Here is a 27,654-nt window from a genome sequence, read left to right as displayed (position 1 = left end):
TCATTTCCTAGTGTGGGAACCCGCCTCCATATTGGTATAATGGACCACCCCAGATGATTCAGAGACTGAAAAGGAAGAACGGACTGTTTTATTATTAAGAAATGTAAAAACTGACCAGGTTATTGGAAGCAAGTAAACCAATCTCAAGCAAACTCCCTCCCCGAGTAGTATTTTACCTTTCCTGGACTTAGCTGACGTCTGATAATTACATTCAAAGTGAACTCATTGCTAAATAAAGCACATGATTCTAGATCACATTTCCGATTATGATCTTAGGAAAGGCACTACATTTGCATAGAGAGGTTCTATTTCATATTTGCAACTATATATCTCCTTACACACATGAATCATATTTTTGGGTCAGCATTTCATTTGTGGTTATCAAATGATTTGATTTATTTTTACAGTAGAAAACTCTTCCTATGTCAGTAAGCCTTTCACAGGGTGATTTTATCAGTTGTTTCTGCAGTACTGTTCTTCAGTAGAGGTGTGTGTGGGGGGTGCTAAACAAAGCTAAACCTCTTGATTATTTTAGGAATAGTTGTGTTTCAGGCCTCAGGCTGAGAGGGTTTGCTGTGCTGTGGATGGTCCTGATGCTGTTTGTATTTTGATGCTAATTCCATTTTCCCAGGAGGGGCTGTGGATGAGGAGTGAGTCGTGCACATAGGTGACTTCTTGCGAACCTTCTCCCCACCTTAACTTGTAAAATAAAGGCTAGAGCCGGTGATTGGGCAGCGGAAGGGAAGGTGGAGCTGAAAAGTTTGGGGGAGAAGGAGGAGAGGGGAGAGAGGATGAGGAGGAGAAAGAAGGAAGGAAGATGAAGGAATCTGGGCGATCCAGATTCCGAGTGTCTTTGAATAGCCAGGGGTAGCTATGAATTATTATATAAGGGATGGAAAAATTACAGGGCAATTTGTCTTATCTAGGTGGACAGTTTATATCAATATCAGTTGGCTCTGAAATTATTGTGTGGGCATCTTGTGAATTGAGAATTTATTGATATATAAATCTGACTGATGAATTATAAGCTTCTAGAGTTTTGATTTACTCTGTTAAGGGGATTTGTGACAACTGGGTACAGGGGGTAGATGGCTAAGAAGGTATGGGCAGTTCTGAGGCAGGCAAACTGGACCTGGGAAGACCTCCGCCTCGGGCTAACCTAGAGGCAGAGAGACCAGGGCCAGAGAGTAGCTGGGTATAGAGTGGGTTGGTGCAGATTTTTTAAATATTTCCCACAACACTCCAGAGTTGTTTTTGTTTGTTTGTTTCTTTTGTTTATCTGTTTTTTTGAGACACGGTTTCTCTGTGTAGCCCTGTTTTGGATTTGTTCTGTAGACCAGTCTGGCCCTGAACTCAAAAGAGATCCACTTGCCTCTGAGTACTGGGACTAAAGGTGTGCACCACCAACCACCTGTATTTGGAGAGTTATTTATGGTGCCTCCTTACAATCTCAGTGGTGCCTGGCATTCACAGTGACTCTGTTATACTGTATCAAGATCTGTCATAGCTGTTACTGTTTCCTAGTTCTTCTGCTTTTCTTATTTTTGTCTTTTATTATTTCCCTGCCTTTTGTAGTCTTTGGTTAAACATTTTGTTCACAGTGATTCCATTTTTTTGTCTTCCCTGTGCTTTTTTGTTTTCTGAGATCGGGTCTTACCATGTAGCCCACACTGGCTTCAATTCATATATCCCAAGATAGCTTATCTAAGATGTTCCTGCAATAGCCTCTAAGTACTTGGATAACAGGTGTATGTCATATGCCCCCTCTTTAGGGAAAGCACCTGTCTGTGTAAGAGTAGGACCAAGTAGAAGACCATAGTGGTCTGGATGGTCTTAGCATTATATTTAAACTGGACTTTTCACCTTAACTCTCCATTGCTTAGTCTAAATCATGCCAGTAGTAGGGAGATATTTTAAGATACTTTAGCAATATAGGCTTTTGGGGTGTTAACTCCCTCTGTTCCCCCTCACACTCACACCCCCCCTCACCCTGTATGCCCCAGCCCTGCATGTCTCCATCAGTTACACAGGCTTGCTTGTTTGCTTCCTCCCTCCCTCCTTCCCTCTCTCCCTCCCTCCTACCCTCTCTCTTTCTTTCTTAGATTTATTTATTTTATGTATATTATACTGTTGCTGTCTTCAGAGACACCAGAAGAGGGCATCAGATCATATTGCAGTTGTTTGTGTGTCACCATGTGGTTACTGGAATTTGAACTCAGGACCTTCAGAAGAGCAGTCAGTGCTCTTAACCGCTGAGCCATCTCTCCAGCCCTTGAAAGAAATCTTCATGCAAGAATTTGATCAATACCCTTTAGTTGTAGCTGTTAGACAGCCTGTTCCACATCTACTTTCTATTTCCAAATTCCAGCTTTGGGGATCTTCACACCTCTGAGGGCCTGTGGTCCAACGTTGGGCCTTTTAAAGCACAGAGGTTGAGCTCTCACTTGCTACCAAGCCCTCTTGAGTGGAATGCAAACCTTCAGGTCTTCTCTAGTCTAGATTGTAGGGCAGCTCACTTACTTTGAGTTGTGCTCTTAGGAAACCCTTGTAGATGCCTGTTTGTCAGTGTCAGGAGGCATATGTTGAATGCCTTGCAGTGATTGAAAGTAGTCCAGAGCCTGGGGAGATAACTTAGCAGCTAAAGGCATTTACTGCCAACCCTGACGCCCAAGATCCACCTGGACGTCACGCCTGCAAGTTGTCTGTTCTTCTGCCTCCACACATCCACTGTGGGCATGTGCATATGTTTATACATACACATGTGCACATACACACCTTAATTAATAAATGTAATAAAAAAGTTCAGATAACCATTTTTATCTCATGAATAGACAGTTTCTAGGGAAGTTGTTAGGGCATTTAAACAGGTATGTTTGGCACATGTAGGGTTATTCTAGGTTTGAGATTTTTAGCCTTTCTCAGACCCACCTCCACAATTTATGATGGCTATGTTTCTTGCCCCCTTTAATATACTGAAATGAAATTATACAGGTAATGCAGTCTATGTAAGTTTGTATATCTATTATATACTTTTTTTTTTGTTTGTTTGTTTGTTTGTTTTTGAGACAGGGTTTCTCTGTGTAGCCCTGGCTGTCCTGGAGCTCACTCCCTAGAGCAGACTGGCCTTGAACTTAGAGATCTGCCTGCCTCTGCTTCCTGAGTGCTGGGATTAAAGGTGTGCACTACCACACCCAGCTCAAATTTGTATGTTCATAAGGAGAAAGAAAATAAAGTCTAACAAAAATATTGTGTCTTGTTATATAAATAGTTAGGCATGACTAGACTGGAAGTCATAGTTAGTTATAGACTGGCAAATACACAGAGCCACTCTGAGAAGGAAGAGGAGATGTATAACCGAAAGTCTCCTGGATTGGCAAATCTGATATAGCAGGAGCTATGGCCTTAGCGGATACAGCTTTATAAAACATGAACTGACTTTAGAAAAAGTCTCAAAGTCTTCCCTTGACTTGACAACGACAAAATTCAACACTGTTAGGACTATGTAAAAACAAGCAAACCAAAGTTTATTCTAGGCTGAGCCCATTAGAAACATTTCTACCTTCACAGAATATCTCAAAGGATGTATGAAACTTTGTGTTGCCTTTGGGATTCGTTTTTCTCTTGTGGACGTGTCCTCCATGGGAGGTCTGGATTCTCATTTTCTGCTAATTAAATGTCAGTCATGCACTACAGCATCACACCAAATAAAAACAACAGTTTCCAGGGCAACCTTCCTGCAATATTGGTACTGTCCTCATTGGGAACTCCTCATGTAATTAGTTTGTAACAGTTACAAATACTGTACAAGGCACGGAGACGTGCAGTTTCTGAAGTTATTTTTCGAGTCTGGAATACTCTGACACATGGAATTCTACTGCAGATTTTGACTTCCTTTTCTCATCTGAAACCCAAGTCTTCTGCTGTTTTTGGCTCTTAATGCAACACTTGTTTTTCCTTGATCTTCCATGGCCCCTTTGTACTTGTTGTATAGCATTGTTAATTTTGATCTTTGAGAACAGAAAACATCCCAGCCAGTGTTGTGAACAAACTTAATTGTGTTCTTGGTTGGCAGTGGAGGGAGAATATAGGAAAGTTGGCCATCCTTTGAGAAACTGGTGGACATGGAAGTCCAGTGTGCCATTAAAGGGCCCAACTAAGGTGAGGGAGGATAGTGCCAGTGTTTCTTAGTGTCTTTGCACACGGAGTTGCTTAGTAGACTCATGGGTGGGCTTATATTTATAAGATTTATGCTGAGTCCAAGCAGCAGGTCTGAGAAAAATACTGTTTTAAAAACCGTATTTTTTTTTTTTTTGTTTTTTGTTTTTTTTTTTTTTTTTTGGGGGGGGGGGGTTTCGAGACAGGGTTTCTCTGTGTAGCCCTGGCTGTCCTGGAGCTCACTTTTCAGACCAGGCTGGCCTCGAACTCAGAAATCCGCCTGCCTCTGCCTCCCGAGTGCTGGGATTAAAGGCGTGCGCCACCACGCCCGGCTAAAAACCGTATTTTTATCATCGTGGTTAGAAGAAGTGGAGTAGACTGAGACTTCCGTCTAACGTGAAACATTTCCAAGTGGTGCGATCACGTTCTATGTTTACTCACGGTCTATGTTTACGACTAATGGTTTGATCCTGCTTTTGGGCAGACTAAAGGCAATGAACTTCTATGATCCTCTAAATCCAGTGGGAGGATCAGCAGGCTGCTCGCTATTTTCACGGAATGACGCAAGAATAGAACGAAGGGACATTTTTCCCAGTGTCTGTTTATTATTTAGATAGAGCAGCATTAATTATGTTAAAGACCAGATGTTACTTTTGACAAGAATTCTCTAAACTTTGGATGCTTCATTTAAACCAGTGCCAATTACCTGGTTACTTGGTCCACTTTCTGAAGTGTGTTTGGCTGCCAAGTCTCCAAGTTGATCGTACCTTGATGATGATGATGATGATCCATTACATCCCCATTGCACTTTTCCCTTCCTCCACAAAGAGCATGCCTACTTAGGGATATCAACCAAACACAGTCTAACAAGTTACATACGCTAAGACCAGGCACAAACCCTCCTGTCAAGGCTGGATGAGGCAACCCAGGAAGAGAAAAAGGGTCTCAAGAGTAGGCAAAAGAGTCAAAGCAACCTTCCCCCCACCCCCCACGCCCACCATGTAGTTTAGTACTGCAGTTTCTTGTCTGAATAAAGGGCTCTGCACTGGCCTGCTTAACCCATTCTAACTGGAAGACCAGATGGAAGTACCCACTTCACATCTTAGTCAGTGTATATCAGCCCTGTACCCGAGGATGGCTGGCAGTGACAGTCATGGGATTCTGCGTCTCATAATTTACACACGTTTGTTTGACTCATTTGAATGTTTAGTAGATGAATTTGCTAAGCAGGTTACTGCGTTTTTTTAAAACTTATCTGACAATGAAGCAGTATACTCTTTGAACACCTTGTACATCTTCGTAACTGACAGTTGCTAGCTAGGTCAGTACTTGTTCCTACGCAACAAGCTTTTTCGTTCCACTGAATTAGATACTTCAGGTAATGACTGGTGTTATGTAAATGCCCAAGATGCCATTATAGTTGTAAACATAAGCATTGTGAAAAGACACAGTCCAGTATGATGATCAGCCTTCTTGGAATACATTCTCCTGTGATTTAGTATTTAGTAACATATGTCTTCCTTTCTACTAGATGAGAATTATGGAAGTCATTATGCTCTGTTTCTGCCTAGCTTATAAAGCAACTTAAATAAATGTACAAACATGGCAGTCATGTAGTGGCCATGTGAGCACGCCAAGGGCTTCACTATCCTTGCTTATATTTAAAGAGTTTGTTTTTAAGTCCCAGATCATGAGCCTTACTTCATGTTTCTTCTGTTAAAGACTATTTCTTTTTTCTTTCTTCCCCCTCACCTCCCAGCCCCCTACTTCTAGATAGGGTTTCTCTGTGTAGCCCTGGCTGTCCTGGACAGAGAACTCTCTCTGTAGACCAAGCTGGCCTTGAACTCACAGAGACCTGCCTGCCTCTGCCTCCTGAGTGCTGGGATTAAAGATGTGTGTCACCACTGCCCAGCACAACCTATTTTTTGCATGACCATCATTGTCTCATGAAGCACAAGTTGACTTGAACATAGTCAAGGTGGCTTCAAACTCCTAATCTGCTGTCTTCAGCCTCCTGTGTGACTGGATTATAGGCACATTAAACTAGCTCTCTTTCTTTTTGTTCTTTTCCTTTGCTTCTCCCTCTCTTCTTCCTCTCCCTCCCCTTCTCCTCCTCCTCCCCCTCCTCCCCCCTTCTTTTCCCTTTCCCTCCCCTTCCCCTCCCTTTCACCCCATCCTCTCCCTCTCCCTCTCTCCTTGGTAGCAGCAGGACTTGAGCCAAGGCTGCTTCATGCTCAGCTCTTCGCCTACTTCTTTACATGGAACTAGTGTAGTCCTGCTGGGTGTGAGTGAGGTGTAAGCAGTGGAATGAAGGATGACAAAAAGCATCAAACAATGATCATCTTAGTCAACATGAGCAGCTAACACTGAATGGAGTTGAAGTGGAAGCGGTGGGCTTGCAAACAGTGTTTCTCTAACCCCCGCTTATGAGAGGGCTGGCCAGGCTAACCCAGGAAGTCTTTTGTAGCAAAGGGCTCACGAGAACACAGTATGAGTTAGATGTATAATTTTTATGTGTGTGGCATCAGATATGTCCGCGATGGAACTTAGGAGGCATTTGCTCTGGCTGTTGCTCTGTCCTCAGGATGGCATCCTTCCCTTTAGTCCACTCACGTCTAGCTTTGTGACCTAGCTCCAAGGCTATAGACTTTTATGAAAAGGAATCTTGTATAGTTTAGCCAGGATATAAGTATGACCTCATACTGTCTTGAACAAACTGGACTTAGGGCTTAGCTCCTTTCTGGGATGCCTTTGAGGTCTGTCAATATGTAGTCTTTATAGTTTTGAATCTGTTAGCCCACCTGGTATATCTGACTTTTTACAGCACAACTCACGATGCTGGCTTCTCTGGTTTGATTTCCCCTAGCCCCATGATTAACTTTTCTAGCTTTGGGTGATTCTTTCTTTAAATACTATTGTATACACCACCAAATATTGAGTTTAAGTATTAAGAAAGGCGCACTGGTTCTTACTATAGAGCCTCCCAGCCTTGTAAGGACCAGGCAGATTTAAGGACAGCATGAAGCCGAGGTGTTGGTGCCTTTGTTTGATGGCTACTTTCCTGACAAAGACTCAATTCTGGATCATATGCAGTATTGTAAAATGAATTTTGTATTTTATAGTTCTACTTAGGCTGTTAGGAGTAAATTCACGCTGGTGATTCTCAGTGTTCAAAACCGGTTGGAATGAAAGTTGACTTCCTTCCCCAATGCCTTTCCATGCTCTTGTCTTCACAGAAAAAAGCCTGGCCGGACCACAGACGGGAATGCAGTTGTCTTAAAAGCTGCAAGCCCAGATATCCGCCCGACTCCGTGAGACTTCTGGGCAGGGTTATCGTCAAGCTGGTGAGCACACATCAGGAAAGGGGCCTGGGTCTGATCTGACGGAAAGCAGTTGCTGTTCCTGTTCATATTTAAGGCTGAGACTGCACCCATGTTAAGGTGGATGGCGGATTATCCCAGGCAGTGTGTTAAGATAAGAAACGTTCCTATTCGACATTGGCTTTATGACAGTGACACGCATAGTCCCTATAAGTAGAGATAGTATAATCTCTTTCTTGAATAGAGTCTTGAGGTAACATATTAGCAACTAGTAGAAATTATGTTTCCTTTGTAACTTTTTCCTAGGAACACACTGCATGTAGGAGCGAGCTTTCATTGTCTTTTCAAATGAGGACATAATTCGATGATAATATATTAAATTGACAAGTCCACCACCACCTCCTCCTCCTCCTCCTCCTCCTCCTCCTCCTCCTCTTCTTAAATAGAGCCAGGATTTGTCTCTGTCTCCCATAATACAGCAGAGTCTAGAAACCTACCCTGAAGAAGCTTCTAGAGTGTTCCATGAGGGCTATAGCATAACCACCTCAGATTTTTGTAGGGCCTAATTTTGTTTCTTCACTTAGTCATTAACTTTCGAATTTTTATTTTCCTTTTTCTCCACCTCAAACATTTATAGAGGCTTTTATAGTGGGAACTTCTTGTAAAGGAGGTTTTTATTGGAGATAAAACTGCTTAGGTGAAGTTGCAAGACTTTAAAACTGTTACTAAGCAATTTAAAAAAGAGCGCTGTAGAGACCTGGAGGCATGACTAGGGGGCGGTGTGTGTGTGTGCACGCGCTAGCTGTCCAGCCCAATGATGGTCTGTTTCTGGGGCCTATCAATGGGAGGAGGGGACTGACTTCTGACTGTTGCCCTTTAACCTACACACACACACACACACACACACAAATAAATGCTTTCAATGTTATGAAGAAAAAGTGATATATAAAAAAATGATCTTTTAAAAATATAATTGTAGCTGGGTGTGGTGATTCACACCTCTAATCCCAGCACTCATGAGACATCTTGTGGACCTCTTGTGATCCAGGCCAGCCTGGTCTACAGAGTACTTTTCCAGGACAGCCAGGGCTACATAGTGATGTAGTGGTATATCATGTCTCAAAACAAGCAATCAAACAAAAACTTTCATCAGACTATCCCAAGTGTAAGGAAAGCTGCATAATTATCTATTGAGGCACTGACCTTGTTTTTGGTGTTTTCTCCTTTTCCTTCACAGATGGATGAAAAGCCCTCAGAGTCAGAGAAACTTTATTCATTTTATGATCTGGAGTCCAGTAAGTGATTATTCATTAGAATCCTAAAATTAATTCTATCAGTTATCTGCTGAACTCTCCCACCCCAGTTTTTCTCATCTTTACAGAGGTTCAGTCTAGGGCAGCTGTTCTCAACCTGTGGGTTATAACCACTGAAAAGCACGTATTTCCAATGGTCTTAGGAACTTAGCAAAATTACAGTTATAAAGTGGCAATGAAAATAATTTTATGGCTTGGGGTGGGGGGGTCACCACAACATGAGGAACTGTAGTAAAGGGTCTCTGTCTTCTTCTTTTTTTAAGACTTATTTATTATATGTAAGTACATTGTAGCTGTCTTTAGACACACCGAAGAGGGCATCAGATCTCATTTTGGATGGTTGTGATCCATGTGGTTGCTGGGATTTGAACTCAGGACCTTTGCAAGAGCAGTCAGTGCTCTTAACCACTGAGCCATCTCTCCAGCCCCAAAGTGCCCTGGGCCTGGCCCAATCAGCCTCTCTCAATCCGTGTGGAATCAGGGTTTGGGAGAGATGGGCAAAGAGTTAGCGAGAATTTGCAAACACAAGTGAGTGCTAAATCTGAATGTATTTTGTCCAAACGAACACCAGACTTTTAATACAGAAGAAAAACAAGAAAGCCAGGCGAACACATCTGCCAAGTTACATTGACTCAAAACAAAAAGAGTGCATACATAAAAAGATGGCGGGAGCCAGGCCACATTTACCACTGAGAATAGGAACAACCCTTAATTAAAAAGATCAGCTAAACACAGGAGCCAGGTGAATGCTCTGATGCAATGTTAGTCTATTGTTAAACCCACCACCAGGGGTTCTTTAGTAAATATCTGATTATGCTATTCCTCTGGGCCTAGTGAGAAAACCTGCACCAGGAGAATTCCCTTCTACTAACCCTTTCATTCAACAACCCACCTATTCCTAGGCCATTGTGTATTCCTGTGTTTGGGTGTGATTCAGCTATTGTCCTAAGTAATTACTATGCAGACTAGCCCTGAGCTTTTCTAGCTCTGTTCGAGTAAATTATAATGCCTAATTAGTTTCACTGTCTCTACTAGAAGTGAATTTGAATGTTACTGAATAGGTAACATTCTTACTGAATTCCAAGATCAGGGTCAGCCTCAAGAATTTTCTAGGAACCATTGGAACCCTGGTGGAGGCTTAGCTATATGTCATATACTGAATACTGAAAGAGAGCACACGGATCCAAACACCAGACTAATGCAGTGACAGGTTTTTGAGTATACGGGCTATGGGAATGCCAAGGTTCCAGGAGGCAAAGTTTCCTTGAAACTCTTTGCCTCAGGACTGCTTCCAGGCTTTCAGGCCTGTAATGTGTGTCACCGCTGGAGTAGATGTAGCACCAAAGAGTCTCAGCCTTAGGAAGGTTGAGTACTGCTGCTGTCCGACCTCACTCATGATGAGCACACAGTTACCCCCTGAGTTGCCTTCACAGACTGCTTTTAATAACAATGTTGCTCTTCTATGTTTATTACATGAATCAAACGCAAAGAAATGTTTGTTTTTATAAACAGCTAACACATGATTTTGTTTAATAGGTTCTAGGGTAGATTGGGCCTCATATAGGTTTGTGAAGCTCTACAGTAGACAGAATAGTGTCGTTGGGCACGTGAACCCATCTGCATAGGAAACTGTGCTAGAGGGTTGCTACTGTCAAGAATTAATAAACTTGGGAGAATGTTAGGGTTTTTCTTTTGAGTTCTTTTTCATGTCTTTATTGTAAACACTATACAAGTCTTTTTTTTTTTTTTCACGAATAAGTGAAACTCTGCATTGAAAGTAGGAAGTTCTGACCTTTTAATGACAGCAGAAGAGCCCTTGCTTTATTCTTAGACACCTCAAGCAGGAACCATCAGCCAAGCTGTCCCTTTTCTAGTCTCTGGCTGGATTGTGCTTATCCAAGTGAGGATGGTTTGAACATTTAATGATCACTTCTAGAATGCTCCAGCTAGAATGACTCCCATGTCAGGAGGTCTTCCTCCAGTAACAGTCACTCCAGGCATACTGCACTGGCCCGAGAATGCAGTATCCTGACCAAGCCTTGGTGAACTTTCGATGACCCCATAGCTGTTCTCATTCAACATGGGAGTGGGAACACCACTCCATGAACTCAGAAAAAGGTGTTCCGTTGACTGGGGCAAGAACTGTTTTTTGATTGGTACAAATTCGATCCTTCATTTGCATACCACACTTCCTTTGTTCCTGGCTCAATCAGCAGCAGGCTGGGCATCTGCTCTTTAAGTCAGCCAGAAGCCTCCTTCCTGTGCTGGCTCTGGTGATTTTTTTTTTTTAAACATTTTAGCCCAGTTAAAAGCATTTCCCAAATGGACTTCTCTTGCCTACCTGTGATTTTTTATCATGTGTAGAATGGACTGAGCTGGTAACACCAGGAAGAGGTGTCACCAACTGTGAAGGGGTAGGCTGACAAGTGACTGGCTCAGGGGCAGAGAGTAAAGGCAGGGTAACTGTTGAAGAAGCCAAGACTTCAGAAGGCAGTGGGCAAGAGACTAGGGGCCTTGATCTCCGGAAGAGTTCCTGGTAAGTTGCCACACCTTGAAAAGAGAAGGTTCCTACTTCTAACATGCCTGAGCTCTATATGGCTAACACTGGAGTCCTGATGCTCGAGAGCTGTCATGCCTAGGTGATGCTGACTGATGACAGCCGCTGTTGTGTCGAGATGGTGCATAGAGCCAAGGATTTTGCTTGCTGTCTTGTGTTGGTTTGGCAGCACTGAGTCAGGGCTGTATTCCTCTAAGCTGTGTGGTAAATCTTCAGCTTCTAAGGTCTAGAGTCATGCACCTCTAGTTCTTCAGAATTGAAGCTATAAACTTTTGAATCTGTTAATCCAACCCATAATCCTTTGCCATACAAGGGCATGCTCATGATTTCCTCATGAGCAGAACTGGGAGAATCTGTGTTTGTTAGTAGCATAGCTGTTAGTCTAATTGACCCTTTGTCTTTTGTTTCTTCCTTCTTTCATCTTTTCTCTCTCTCTCTCTCTCTCTCTCTCTCTCTCTCTCTCTCTCTCTCTCTCTCAAGTGACATAGTGAACGGCAATCTAGGGAACCCCATAGTGCCCTCATGCCTTTAGACATTAAGGCAGGTCTCGGGTGCAGAAGACCTAGGCTCTGTGATGGTCTTAGGCATTGTTCTTTCCCTCAGCTACCATGGTGGTTGCCAGTTGCCATGGATGCCTTCAGGCTCCCCAGATGTGGGTTCAAGCACAGTCAGGGTTATTTTGCTTTTGTAGAGTCAAAGGTCTTCTTCACTGAGCTTGTAAGTGGTTCCAGTCTCAAACCAGCTAGAACTGGTAGACTACGTTTGTTACACAGTTTACCTACCTACCATTTTGGTTGGAGTTGAATGAGGGGATGATTTCAGCTTTGCATTTCTGGGGCCCTAGCTGCCAATGGTAATATATTGTTATTTAAGAGATCATGGGTTAATTATTCTGTTGGACAAATAATTTGAAGAAAATATGCAAACCTGACATGAAGAAGAGTGTTAGTTCAATTTGATGTGTCTTTTCAAGTTTTAATAGAGAACTAATTATTCATTTTTCTTTGTAGTACTGCTAGATAATTAACACCATTTACACTGAATTTGACTATTAACATTAGCCCTGCTCAGTAGCAAGCCATTATATTGCCTTTGGTGAAATGTTCTCAGATGTTATTAGTCTGATGGTTCACTCTCAGCCTTAATATGGCATGTGTAGTATAATTTAAACCAATATTCAAGGAGGTCATATTAACTTTAAAAATATGTGTATTTTTTTATAAAAATATAATTGACATGTAAAGTATTTATACAAATCTGTGGGGTCTAAGATATGTAATATAATAAATATATAACAGTAAAAATAAGGTAATTAGCATTCAAAAGTCAAAAATGTATCATTTGTATGTATTGGGAACCCTTTGGAAGTTTAGCAGAAATGACTCAGCACAAGTATACAATAAGTAATGATGGAATCAGAATGTCCGAAATTTATCGTTTTTATGTTGGAAACATTTAGGCAATTTTTATCTAGTAAGGACTTCAGCCTGTGCGCTGCAGAATGGCAGTACTGAGTCCTCCTAGCTGACTGTGCTTTGGTTCCCATGATCCTGCCTTCATCCCACTGCTGTGCCCTTTCTTACATCTGATGACCACATTTGACTTTAGTGAGATCCTCTTCTGCCCTGTTTTGCAGAGACCTTTCACTTCTTTGGCTACATTCCTTCCTATATATTTCATTTTGGGTCACAATTGTGACTCAAAGTGTTTTGTTTCTTTTGTTGTCTAAGTTTGTTGTGAATGTGTAAAAAGTCTTAGTAATTTTTATGCCAGTTTTGTATCCAGAAGCATTTCAGAACCATTGTATCAGTCTTAGCTCTTTTCTTGTGTCTAGAATCTTCCTCTGTAACTGAAACATAAAGAGAAGAACCTGTGTTTGTCCAGCCTGGAAATCCTTCCAGGTTGAGATTTCTCAGGTCATCCATGTTTCTGTTATGGTTCACATTTTATATGGCAAATTACAGTTGCTTAAACTCCATGTGAACTTTCAATATCTTGTTTTCTGTCTTTTTAACCTTTCAGATAATACTATTTACCAGTCAGTTGTGACCTACATGTGAGTTATTATGGGGAAAGTCAGTTTAAACTCACTGACTTCATTAGGATTTATGATGGTAGAGTTGTGCTCTATAAGGTAAAAGATCTGGCAGTGTGCAGCTGATTTTGGTTTATTATATTTTTAAAACCCGTATGCATCTGTTTAGTTTTTGATAGCCATTTGATATATTTTGTGGGTAAAGTTGGAGAGAATTTATAATGTAATATGTATCACGCTTTGTAGTTGTCAAAAGAACAAGATTGTCAGGATAGATTGCGTGTCATGAAATATCTTGTATAGCCAGCATTTGAACACCTGAGAATTATTCATGGCGTTCAGTAGGTGATTATACTATTTGTTTTCTTTACAAAAAGATATTAGCAAACTCACTGAAGATAAGAAAGAGGGCCTGAGGCAACTTGCAATGACTTTTCAACATTTCATGAGAGAGGAGATCCAGGATGCGTCTCAGCTGCCGCCTTCTTTTGACCTTTTTGAAGCCTTTGCAAAAGTAAGTTTGAAGCTTCTTCTCTTGGCTGATGCTGTCAGTCAGTCCCTCACCCTCTGTTTTCTTGTCATTTGCAAACATGCCTAAGCCTTGATGGGGTATTGAGGACCACTAATGCCCCGCATCACTCCGCATCGCAACAGGGAACGAAAGCTCCCAGTGGTGCCTGCACTGAAAGGGTCTTCATCTCTCTTCTGGTTGATCAGTGGTTTTACTTGGAGATTCCTCGTTGCCAATACTACAGATATGCCCGTCAGAGAATCTGTTCCCTTTTTTCAAAAGAACACAGCATATATATTTCATTACTTTCTTCTGAAGGATTTCACTTTATTATTGGATTTATTCTTTATGTTGGTTGTTTTAGCCAGCTGAAACAATCTATTGGAATCTATTCTGATTAATTGATTTTTAGATGATATGAAAGCATGGTAGTTTCTGACTTAAAACAATCTAAAGAGTAGATTAGTGAAATCCGAGGGTAGGGTTAGAAAACAGATTTAAAAAAAATTTTTTTTTTAAATTTTTGTCTGTTAGTTGGAGCTAGGCGTTTTCTTCCGTGAGTTTGCTTAGGCACAGGCAGCCGTGATACAGCCGTGTGGGATGGCTCGGACCCAGGACTCCACACTCTGCTCTGGATCTATTGTCTTTGTCCATTTATTTTCAGTGGTTCTCACATTTTACATTGGAAGACGACCTTGCTGCTTACCTTGCAAATTGTAAAACACACATTTTATAACATCCCATGATTATTTTTAAGGTCTGCTTTCAAAACTACCTGTTTTTTAAAGAATTTAAATGGGATCATTTGGAGCACTAGAGATTTCTTCTAGTTTTTTTTCCCCCCAAAGTTATTTTTATTCTGTAAAGTATGATCAGTGGTTTTCTGATATTGTGATCACAGCATTATAATTTGGTTTGTCTATAATTTTAAAGTTGATTATGGTGGCTACTCTGATTGCTTGTTTCATATGTATTTGAAAAATTACAGCCTTTAGTAGTTTTGTACCTATAGTACACACAGCTTCTGCAGTGTTAAACACTGAAGCAGCGGCATTTGTCTTATGATGGCTGGTACATCATTCCTCACTTTAGTAATATGGCTGCCCTCTGGTGTCATTTGTGTTGTTGAAAAATCTTCCATAAAGTGAGTAATTGTGATTAATGTTCATGTAAAATGTCTTAAAATATTGCCAAATTTAAAATGTGCGTCATTGCCTTATTCCTATTGTTTATTGTTAAACATTTTGTTTTGTTTCTTGAGACAGAGTCTCTCTGTGTAGTCTTAGCTAACCAGGAACTTGCAGAGATCCACCTGCCTCTGTTATTGAGTGGATTAAAGGCCCGAGGTGTCATTGCTTGGCTCTTTAAGCCCTTTTTTTTTTTTTTTTTTTTTTTTTTTTGGAGACAGGGTTTCTCTGTGTAACAGCCTTGACTCTCCTGGAACCCACTTTGTAGACCAGGCTGGCCTGGAGCTCTTAGAGAGCTACTTTCCTCTGCCTCCCGAGTGCTGAGATTAAAGGTGTGCACCATCACACCTGGCCTTGTTAAACATTTTTAACGACACTTATTTTATGAAACTTTCCCCATGTTGTATATGAGGAATATTCTGGCATTGTGATGAAAGGCCATTTGTTTGGACAAACTTTTAATAGTAATCTCTCCTCTTTCCCATATACTCGTAGTTGTGCTTGTTATAAAAGTGGAGTGTTTAGGAATGGGGGGAGAGCTCAGCTATACACACAAGCAGGCGCTCCTCCTTTCCAATCTTAGTGCATAAGAAGTGGTGACAAGTGGATCTGCCCCCCCCCCCCCATAATGGTGGCAGAATAATGGCTTTCTTCTGTTAGGTTCTTAGAATGCAGGATGTGTCTGTTTCTACAGTCTTGGTTTTTGCCTGGCAAGATTTCCTCGATGTTCTAGAGACCCTACTGAGCAGTTATGTTGTGGGTCACAGTGAGGACCTCGTCCTTGTCACTTGCTGTTTAGCACCAGCATCGATTTTGCTTCTACCACCCCACATAAGCACACACATGAACAGCATTAGTGTATAGATCTTTGGTGTTTCCCCTGTGATTTATATCCCAATAAATCCCAATGAATCTAAATCTTGCTTGTAAAATTGAGTACCACGACATATAGGGGCACAGATTCTTTTTCCCAGTTCAGATATCAGAGGCCCCTCACATGGAAATAGAAACTGACCTGAGTTTGAGAAGAGAAGACACACTGGCAGATTGTCCACGGTGGTCTTGGAAGGCTGGGTACAGAGAGTGACAGTGCTGGTGAGTGGCAGTGCTGGTGAGTGCTGGTGACCATAACTGAGACTTAGGGACACACTTGGCCTCCACAAGAGAAGACTACAAAGACTGGAAGAGAGGCTCAGTTGTGAGATATTCCAGTCAGTTGGAACAAAAGCTGGATGTTTGCTGTTTTCATAGATGCTGGCAGCCACTGCGTCTCCAGAATTCTCACCCAAGAAGAATAGATACCTTGGGATCCAGTGGATGATGGAGAGGCTGGAGAAATCACAAAATCCTTTAACTGTGTAGTAATGGTTTCTTTTTAGGTTTAAGCTTATGTTAAATTATGTTAAGTATATGTTCTTCAGGCTGTAAAACTGTGGCGTCTCAGGATCAGCGCAGGTGGTGACCATCTTTCCCAATAGCAGAGGCAGCTGAAGGCACGAGGTGGCTGGAGATGTCAGCGAGTCGATTATTCACATGCTCACCAAAGATAAGGGCTTTCTCTCCCTTTTGTCTTCTTCCAAGCGAGCCCCCTCCCTCCCACTTCTCACCCCCCCCCCCCACTTCCCATTCCACACATTTGTCTTCTACTTTTATTTCCTCATGAAGTTTCTGGTTAGGTTCTGAGGTGAATTCTTCCAGGAGTAATAGGAGCTCTAATAAAGTCTTCAGACCGAGTCCTTAAACATTTGCTCCAAAGGTAGAAAAGGAGTCTACGGCTACCTATAGTTACTAACTTATCAGATCAGCAAAGGTCAGACACCGAGAGGACCGATTCATTTACTTGTTTAAACATTTGTTTTCTAATTTTTATTAGTTCACGTGTACGGGTCTCGCCTTCATGTAGCTAAGTGCACCACATGTGTTCTGTGCCCACGCAGGCCAGGAGACAGGGTCGGATCCCTTGGAACTGGAGCTGCAGACAGTTGTGAGCTGCCCTGTGGGTGCTGGGAATCAAACCTGGGTCCTTTGGAAGAGCAGCACTCTTAACCCCTGAGCTGTCTCTGCAGCTCCGAGAGGACAGATTTAAAAGGAGACCGTGTGGTTTAGCAGTTAAGTCATCTTCTTCAAGCAAGAAGTGAATTTCTCCTGATCTGTGCTTATCTGTACATTTGTATATGTGTATATATGTTTCTGCTTATTTGTACATAGGAATAATAATATCATCTTCTTTGTGGATAAAACTGAGGACTAAGTGTAAGTTGCTCGGTAGGATAGCTGGCACACACTAGGAATGTCTGCTGCTGTTGCTCCACCTTCCTGCGTTATTGGTATTTGAGTATAAAATGTCAGCGTTTATGCCTCCCAGTGCTGTCATTCAGCGCTGAGCACAGGCGGCCACTGATTGTAAACCAGAGTTTCAGACGGCTGCCCGCCGCTGTGCTCAGGGCCGGTGTCTCTTGAGATGCTGTGAATTACCTGTCTCGATGAGAAGAAATTTCGCAGACAGAAAAGAGTATCTCTGCCCTCGTAAGCTGTTTTTGTTTTAGTCCAGAGTTTATTGTGGCAAAAATTCACTTCTGCCTTCACTCGCTGCAGCACACTGATTGCGGAGCGATTTTGGGGGCATATCTGTAGGCGCTGTGAAAAGCAGGTTGTGAGTGAGCTCTATTCCCCACTTGTACCCCAAGCGGTGAAAACTAAATCACAAGTGTCTTAGTTGTGATCATTTTCTGAAATGGACTACAACATGCAATATTTCTATTTATTGTAATTATTGGAAACGTTTATGAGTAGGCCAAACTAATTTCTGTAAACAGCTTTTGAGGTTTTTTTTTTTTTAAATTAATGCACCGAAATTATTTGTTTAGGGGTTCATTCAGGGTTCCAGAAAAAAAATGCCTATCTTTTATTCTAGATTTGTAGCTTTTCTAAATATGAATCCTGACTGAATAGAAACACGGTAAGATCTGAGCAATGAAGTAGAAACTGAACGAGTTGCATAGAATGTTCCAGAAATAGACATTAGATTGGAAGCAGCAGAATAGCAGTGACCTTCTTGACCACAGAACATGTGTCTCTGTTGCTGCTCCCCCACCTCTGTAGCACTGTTAATTTCGCAGTGTTGTGCCACTGGCACGGAATTCTTTTCATTAGAAATTCCACATCTGTTTTGAAAAGATGTTCCCTCTACTTTTCCCCTTCAAACAAAATAATAATTCTCCTGGCTACGTTTTTATACTTTAAGGCATATATGCCATCTTAAACATGATTTTTAATTTAATAAAATATAACGTTTAATGCTTTTAGTTGTATTTGCAGTGTATGCTGGTTGTATGAATTTGAAAGAGGACATTTGAAGGTGATTACTTTTATTTTGGTATTAGGCCACTGAAATTCCATATTCTCTTTCATTGTGAGCAAACTTTTTATTTTTAATTGGAGAATTAAGAATTTGTCGTAACAAAAATCCTGTGGATTAATAAGATGAGAAGATATATTGATTAAATATTTATCATTAGGGACATTAGAGATAAGGCCAAATACAACAGGACTCAGACTATTTCAAATTGTAAGCTGCCTTTAGCTGGTGTGTACTATTAGGGATGGGAGTGCTGGTACACAGGCTACCTCATAATTCCAGTAAAGAGCAGACAGAAAGAAAAAATAGTTACATAATCCTTTCTTTTTAATACTTTCTCTTTTTTCTTTTTAATTCTGCTGGAGACTGCATTAAAAAGAAAGAGTGATGCTGATCTTGGTATATCTGGGCATCAGGGTAGAACTAGAACGATCAGTTGATTTGTGCTAGCTGTTTGTGCTGCTGTGCTGGTGTTGGGTGACTCCCGCCCTCTGCGCCGTCTAATTTGTAGGCAGACAATTACCTCTTGCTTTGAAAGGTCATGAGTGTGCCTGCCTTTGCCATTTGATGGCTTCAAGTTCACCTCCAACAAAATTTTAGAGCCTTTTTCTTGATGAGCTCCGTTGGCTTCCGCTACAGCAGCTTGCTATCACGGAGTAAGGAAAGCAATTTTTTGAATTAATAAAGTGATGGATTGTCTAATTACAAAGCTGATGTGCGGTGGCCATATTGTAACTTTGACTGCATTACTAGATGATCCTAGTGACTGATCAGTTGGGCCTGGGTTCCATTAAGGGAAAATATGCTATTAAATATTTAATACTGAGAGTGAGCAGACGCGCCAGGACTGCTAACCTCCGGGCACCGGAGTGCACGTACCTATATGTTTGGCAGCGACTGCTTGAAGAGGCACTGTAGTGTGCTCAGAGCAGCTCCTGGAAGTCTTAGTTGTGGGGATTAACTTCTTGGTTGGTGTAAGACAGGCAAACAGCCAAGACTTTAAGTGAACAATGATCCTGGCATTCTAATTACGAGCTGGTGACAACAGTCATGATTTATATATATATTTTCTTTATTATAATAGATTGAGTCCCCAAGTAGATTCAGGAGACATTTATTCTCAAAGATGCACGTCAGCCCTTCAAGGAAAGTGAAGTTTGTAGGACACTTGGGCTTTGAAGGCAAAACAAATCATTGCTTGCATTTTAATGATGATATTTGTATATTCCGTTCTTTACTTTGCATTTGGTTAACATTCCTCTTCATTTATGTGTAAATAACCTGTGACAGCTGTGAGATAGATCATCGCAGTTAAAGACCCAATGCCTTCTAACTTCTGAAGGTGGGAAGGATTATTAGTGAGCTCTTTATCTGCTCTTTTATTATACCTGTGCTGCCCGAGGTTAACTGCCTACCTTAGGTCCATTGCTTTGGTTAAAAGTGTGGAATGACTGTTTGCCAAGCCTTTTATTTCTTTGTTTGAGTGTCTGAATTGCCATGAGTTTAGATAAAGGTGATTCTTGAAGACTGCAGAAACAGGACATGCTGCTGCCCTTTCTGCTGCCCTTTCTTTAGCGACAAAAACTTGCTTCTTGGGGGTACTGTCCCACTGCAAGAGAGTGAGTCCCTGGCAACTCTCCTGTTTTAATTGTTGGCCAAATAAAATAGCACAGAACAATTTTCTGTGTTGTGGATGTTACTTTAGTAAGTATTTACAAATAGTGATTCAGTCGGTAAGTGTATACCAGGCAGAAGGCCATCTTTAATATCATGGCAAAATTCATGAAGTTTACTAAATTAGCTGTCAAGTCAGCATGGTTGACAGACTGCTATTTCAGGAAGTGAAAACTTGCTGTATTAATTACTCCAGCATGTGGGAAGCCTTTCTCTAAGATGCACGGATATGACTATCGTGGCAGCTTGAAGGCAGACTTTTACATGTGGGAAGAGCACAACTGTGGTCGGTCCCTGAGGCAGGTTTTCAAAAAAATTAATTGTTTTAGATTGAAAAAAAATAGTCCCAATTTATCATTGGGATTTTATTTATTTGTTTATTTATTTATTATGCTTCAACTTCTTGATTCTCCTGTGCCAGATTCCCCAGTAGTGGGCTTTCAGGTGTGTTCCACCACACCCAGCCATTTCAAAATCTGTAAACCTTATGCAGTGGCAAAGCAGGCTTCATTAACACTCAGTGTTACCTCCCGGGGAGTCAGCTTGATCTTGCTATTGATGCCTAGAACCTGGGCCGTGTGTTTGGGAAGGCCATAGCTGTGCTCTGATGAAGCTCTGCTTGTGAACACACAACGTCAGGTTCCATCTCTTTTGACATATCTTGGAATGGTCTTCTGTTCATTTTCCCCAGTAACCTTTAAAAACAACTAGGCACAGTTTTAGTTTGCAGGCTGTGTTAAAGAAGATGGTGGGTCAGATTTGGCCTGTGGGCCATTATTTGGTAAACTGCAAATCCTTTTTGTAAGCCAGAAGATATTCTGTACATAGTAGGAAACAGAGAGTACTGTCAGAAAATTCTTTAATTCAAACAAAGAGGGAGGGTGGATAGGAAATGTTTTACTTCTCCTAACCAGCCTTTAGTTCTACTGGTTTTGATTTCCCTTACTATTTATCAGCAAATGTACATAGATACAATAGCTGGTTTTGCATTCATCTTTAGCTCTAAGATAATTTAATTCAGTAACTTTAAAAAGTCTTTCAACTCAGTAATATAATAAAGCCATGCTGTTATGCTAAGGAGAGAAAGAAAATTGTCAAATAGAGAAAACATATACTTATTAATTGTGGGGAGCCGCCCTCACATTCGCCGTTACAAGATGGCGCTGACATCCTGTTTTCTAAGTAGTAAACAAATAATCTGCGCATGTGCCAGGGGTAGTTCTCCACTCCATGTGCTCTGCCTTCCCCGTGACGACAACTCAGCCAATGGGCTGCAGCCAATCAGGGAGTGACACGTCCTAGGCGAAGGATAATTCTCCTTAAAAGGGACAGGGTTTTGCCATTCGCTCTCTTGCTCCTGAAGATGTAAGCAATAAAGCTTTGCCGCAGAAGATTCTGGCTTGTTGCGTCTTTCCTGGCCGGCCGCGAACATCTCTTACGTGTTTAAAATATATCCTGGTTTTGTTTATATATATTTTGAGATAGGGTCTCACCATGTAGTCCCGGTTGTCTTAGAATTTGCTATGTTGCCCAGGCTGACCTTGGAACTCACAGAGATCCACCTGCCTCTGCCACCCAAATTCTGGCATTAAAGTGTATACCACCAGATTATTATTTTAAAGTTATTATTATTTACTACTATTATCAGTGAGACAATGAGGGAGGGAGAAGAAAAGAGAGATGGGAGGCTCACCTTGAGGGCATGGCGATCAGAGCACAGCTGGTGGGTTCTCTTCTCCTGTGTGTTGTGGGGGTTGAACTGAAGTCATCTGGTTTGTCTGACAAATGCTTTAATAGGCAGAGCTAGCTCCCTAACCCTGTTTATTTTGTTTTTATGAGACAGGACAGTCCAGGCTGTTCTGAAACTTCATCCTCCTGCCTCACAACTCTATCTCCTGGTTGCTGGGATTACTGGTATATATGCCTATTTTTTGCCTGTGTTTATTGTTCATATATAAGCTAAAGGTACTATATTTTGTTATTTTTTTTCTGATATGAAACAGAAATATATAGTCTTATGTTAGTATTAGAAATATTTTGGTTGAATACGTCAGGTCAAAATTTGTATGTGTATGAATGTGTGTGTGCATGTGTGCACACGTGAGCTATGTGTGGGCTCACATACATGTGGAGGCCAGAGGTTAATAATGACTTTCTTCTTCTGTCACTTCTCTACCATAATCTTTTGAGGTATGGTCTCTAGTTCCCAGGTTGGTCTGAGCAGTCTGGCCACACCAGCAGCCTTGCTGCTATGCTGGGCTGCAGACCCTGGTACTCCAGGCTGTGATGTGGGGGTTGGGGACTCTGAACTCCTGTCCTCATGCTTGCATGCCGGTGCTTTCACCCACCGAGCCATCTCCCCAGCCCAAGGGTCAAAGGGTTTTGCTTGATTCTTTATAATTTTTATTATTATCCTCACAATACATTTTGATTTGTCTGTATCTATTATAGTTGAGAAGGGCTTTTCCTGAGAGAAAAAGAACAAATATATTTTAGAGGTGTGATGTTAATAGTGACAAAGATTTTCACAAGTTCTGTTACATTTTATAATAAACAAGAGCAGAGTTATATTTTTGAGATTAGAAATTATTTGTTGTCCCTTGATGTGGAACATAAGATGATTTGATACGTTAACAAAAGTGGAGCGGTAACTTTGGTGGTGGCTAATCTAAGGCATGTTAAAAAAAAATGTCTCAGTCAAGGTCAAAAGCAACCTCCAAAACATCTACCAGTGGACGGTCTAAGATATGTTCATATCAGAACATGTATGTTCAGTGTGCAGTAGTGTTGCATGCTCAAAGGGACATATTACACACGTTGAAGAAAAGCCAGAAAGCCATCCTGGCTGAGATGCTCTAAGGATGAGTTAGGCCACCCTGGTATAACCTGAAGCTGCCTGACCCTGGATACCAGGATGGGTTATCTCAGTATACAGTAGGGCCAGATGATAAGTGTTGTGCTCATGGGGTTTGTGAAGTTGTATTCATGGTGCATCATGGGGGCTGCAGGATTTCTACCTCAGCTTGTCTTCTGAAGGTTTGTTTCTCTCTGAGGTGTAAGTCCAAGTCTTCACTCAAACCCACGGCCAGAGCTGCCCTTTCTGTAACCACTGGTGTTTTCTACTGCCGTCTTTAGTGACTGAGTATTTCGCAAGCCACACATTTTTCTTTCCAGATTCTCACTTTGGTTGTGAGGGTCATGAAAACACAGTCATGCTTTCCTCTCCCTTCATTAGCATGGCAGAAGAAGATAATTCTCAGCTGGAAGACAACAGAAGTCATCTACCTAATGACCTGCCGAGCTCTTCTCTTCTTCCTCTCCCATGATGCATCAGGCACTGTGCAGAGGTGAGGACTCACCTAGTGATGGAAGAAAGCCGAGTTCATTTCTGTTCTGTTCTGAGACTCTGTTTTGCTCCTTGATGCCAACTAGTTAAGGAACTGCCCGCTGAATTAACGTGAAAATGTGCCAGATGGGGCACAAACATACTTAACTGACGTCATGCCAGCTCATCAACAGCCCTTGCTTCTTGTGTTGATGACCATCTCTATGAAGCCAGGAAATTAAGAATATTTGATGTAGCCGTATTATCCCTATGACCATCTGAAGCCAGATTAGGTTGTCTCTGCGCTGAAGAATTTCAACTTCAGAGATTCTGTATGTCCTGTGTTTAAATGATGGTTCCTGGACAAACCTGCTGAGTCCCCTCACTTCCGGTATCTTGATTATAAACAGAATCTCCACATCACACATTAGCAATATGCGGATTCATATGTAGTCCAATGCTCTGGCCCAGTAGACACCAGGAAGCCAATGGGAGTAGACAGCCTTGCTGTATGTTTTCTCAGTAGATCAAGGGGCAGTTGAAGAATTGGCCTCAGGGTTCCTAGTGTTACACTCTTGGGTTCTACTTTTAGTATTTTATAACCCTACAAAGTACTTAACATATAAAGCTACAGCCAACTACAGCAGCGCCCTGACCAGTTACCATGGTCGTAATGCTCTTTGCAGGTGAGGAACGGTGTAAGGTCCTGCTTCGTCAGAGTGGGGATCAGAGATTTCCTGTGCCTTTCCCAGATGAGAGTTCCTGCCTCCCTCAGTCCTTCACACTGCCTTCTGTGCTGTGTGAGTTCCACAGTAGGGCTACCCAGAGTATAAACAGGAGCAAAATTCGGAGCAACAGGAATAAGGGGATTTGCTAGCAATTCTCTTAGTAGTAGGAAAATATTGTTCCAGGCAAAACAGTGACTTTTAGAATGGTGTCTCATGCTGTTTATAAGCAGGTAATACACTGTGTTTCCCCCTTCCCTCTTACCAGGCACCCCTAAGTTAGTGTGGTAGGGTGGGTTGGAAGATGGTGTGTTTTTCTTATGAAGTGGCTTCGCGTTGACACTGCTGCACGTCCGTGTAAACATAAAGGTAATTGAAGTAGAATCTGTATGGGGTTAGGCTGCCCTCTGACACCTGAATTCTATATAGCCTGGAAGTACGGTATGTATATTAAAACATGAATTATGCAAGAGTCCCCAGCATGACACTGTATCATTTCCAGGACATCTTTTGGGCATATTTTCTCTGTAATTCTATAGATAGATGTTTTGTACATTAAAACATTTTGTAATTTTATCAACTATGTATTCAATACAGAATAAAGTACTTTTGGTAGTAATACTTTTTTTTTCCTTTTATGAGTATTTATTTGACTTGAGCATTTATATTTGTTAATAGCACAAAAGAATCATCATATAGTATTGCTTTCAAACACATGCTTTCCGAGCAAAACGAAAACCGGAATTTTACTACAGTAGGTAAGCCTTGACAGTGATAGGTGCCATGAAAAACTTACCAAGTTCTTCCCTGTGCTGGCCGCTGTCTCCTTAGGCTCTCTCGTGTCCAGGTGAGAGTTCACAGCACCTGAGTGGAATTTCCACTCCCTGTCTTGTGTGGTGCTAGTGCCCAGGGGCCTGGTTCCTACCACAGTCTTTGAGAAGCTCTTTGTCTTTCTGGTGCAGAGGGAAAGTTGTTGAGCTATGTTGGTTTAGTACCCTTCAGTCTCCTGTGTTAGAGACATACCGTTGGCTTTCTTGTGGTCCACTTTCACAGAGGTTTGCACCTAAACCCCAGACATGCACACCCTAAGTCATGATGTTCAACTTATAGAAATCTGTAACAGTTTTTTGTGACATGGCCAGTCCCCGATTTGTTCACCGTGTTACTTTACCAGCGATCTTTTGCTGATTCTCCCCGTAGTGTTGGCTGGTAGGGGTCTTCAGCTGTGGCTTTCCCCACCTGTGCCTTGAGGAAACTCAAGGCTTCATTTCCTGCCTTGTTATTTTTCCCCCCTAAGCTCTAATCCTGTATTTTTGTAATTATTAATTGTTGCGCGCTCAACTGGCCAGGAAGAACGACGCTGCTACAGGATCCTTCTGCACACATTTATTCAGTCCTGTTTCTTCTTTCTTTATCTCTCCCTTGTTTATATCTCTCCCTTGTTTATATCTCCCTTGTTTTTATATCTCCCTTGTTTATATCTCCCTTGTTTTTATATCTCCCCTGTTTATATCTCCCCTGTTTTTATATCTCCCCCACTAATAGTAATCCTCTCTCGAATAATAATCCTCCCTCTAACCCGGGCCTCTCACTCTTATATACTCTCAGTTCCCATCCACGCACAGCAGGCCACGCCACCTCACCAGGCATGCAGCTTCAGCTAATCAGGGCAGCAGGGGCAAATCTCCACCAAATTGGATTCACCTGTATCCTGGTACACCTGCGCAGCACTCAAGATGTTTGTGGTTTATATGAGGAAGTCAGGTGCAAGTCATATGACTTAGCTGCAGTCCCTGGCGCCTTTGGGACTGCCGCCACACCCGCTCCCCACAATTCCCCCTTTTTTTCTTTTTTGGCAGAGAGAATGTCTGTAGATAGCCCCCCGCAGCCATGCCCCTTACCCGTCCTTGGGTGACAAACAGCATTGGTTTGATCCCTGTCTTAGGTTGGTGACATGCCCAGGGAGTCTTATCACTGACTACCTCTCAATCATGCCAAGCCACTCCTGGGGAGATTGTGTTTTGCTTGCGGCAGGTGCATCAAAAGGCCAGGATGTTAATTAACCTATGGCCAGATCTTAATTGCTGCAAGCAAGCCTCATGGGTGAAGGTAGAGGTCTGATCCCCAGTGTGCAAGCATAGGGGCCCTACACAAAACCATCCCTTAGGCTCATCACCCAGAGAGGTCTTGGCCAGCTCCCGTGTCGTTTTTCCTGAGGGAAGGGAACTAGGACACTGAACCTTCATGCAATCAGACGTGCCTTCCACAGGATGCCAACAGCAAGCTATCCTCTGTGCAGTGCTTAGCCTCGCACCCCACGGCATAACGCAGCATAATTTCTTTTAGAGCGGCAAACCAAATCTGAGGAGATTGTCCCGCCTCCACTGCAGCAAAAGCCTACGCTACCATGGCGAAAGTGCGGGCCTGCACACTCTGCACCTAACACATGTGCCAAACACACAACGCACACGCACTATAACAAGCATACATCCCAGGGCTCTCATCCCCGCTCATCTTCCCTGAAGCAAGGGATAGATGGCCAGCGGGGCTATCTCTTTAAGGGGAATTCAGGGATCAAAAAGCGTGGAAAAATTTGAATGTCATGTCGAGCTGGTATCGGCTTCTGGAACACCGAAAGGATCTCTCATCTCGGCTCCATCCTTTGTGCTTGTGGGATCATCCACCACATCCACAGGGGCAACTGGATCAGGAGCCTCATTCTTGCAGCGTCTCACCAATCTCTCCGGCACCCAAAGAGGTTCCGTCTGGTCCTGTGGAAACACACAAACAGACCCTCTCGCCCACATCAACACCGGATCTGGTGAATCCCCAGGGGAGATGGACACAATACCTCGTGGTAATGAGACCATAACCTCAATCACCTGTGTGTCCATCTGGGGAGTCAATATGAGAGTCAAGTTTTCACTGCTGAGGAGGCATAGGGAGGAGGCACAGAAGCTAATTCGCCTTCCTCCTCCGCCTCGGCTCTTTTATTTTGTCCTTTCTGTCCACCTGATAACACTGTGTCTCCTTTCTTTTTCCTTTTTCTTTTTAAGCCCTTCTCTTCCGACATACTTTCTTGTTGCTCTATAAGGATTTTCTGACCTGTCTTGACTGCCTCTTGATTCAAACAGTAACAGAGTCCATATATCAGAACAAACAAGACCAAAACTATCAGACCTACCCACAAAGGGTCAACGGGAGAAAAAAGCATAACTACTCAGCGAGGATCTATTGATCACTACACTGAGGTTATCATAGTTCCTTAATCTGTCCTGAAACCAGGAACCTTAACTTGTCCCAAAGCCATGAACCTTATCATTACTTTGTGCCTCCTTCCTGGCAACTTTATACTTGCCTCAATTTTATCCGAGGTCCTTCCCAAACTCCTGGGGTCGCAAGTTTCACTCACCGTGAACTTACCCTGCCAGCAACCACTGACTGCTGAAAGTTCTGAACTCGGTGGGGGAGTCGGTTCCCCGTACGGGCCACCA

The 27,654-nt window shown here is 42.3% G+C and overlaps 1 protein-coding gene across 2 annotated transcripts in view; it reads left to right on the top strand.

The window, feature by feature from the left end:
- The window catches only part of Smyd3 (SET and MYND domain containing 3), a 566,094-nt gene that overhangs the window by 98,877 nt on the left and 439,563 nt on the right, over positions 1 to 27,654 (top strand). For both annotated transcript variants that reach the window (NM_027188.4, XM_011238864.2), the window contains exons 3-5: positions 7,392 to 7,499; positions 8,713 to 8,770; positions 13,758 to 13,894. In NM_027188.4, coding sequence (NP_081464.1) covers positions 7,392 to 7,499; positions 8,713 to 8,770; positions 13,758 to 13,894 — 303 coding nt within the window. The remainder of the gene's footprint in view (positions 1 to 7,391; positions 7,500 to 8,712; positions 8,771 to 13,757; positions 13,895 to 27,654) is intronic.

Source organism: Mus musculus, chromosome 1 (assembly GCF_000001635.26).
Source record: "Mus musculus strain C57BL/6J chromosome 1, GRCm38.p6 C57BL/6J".
Taxonomy (NCBI): domain Eukaryota; kingdom Metazoa; phylum Chordata; class Mammalia; order Rodentia; family Muridae; genus Mus; species Mus musculus.
Note: the sequence above shows the minus strand (reverse complement) of the source record. Positions and strands in the feature narration are given on the sequence as shown.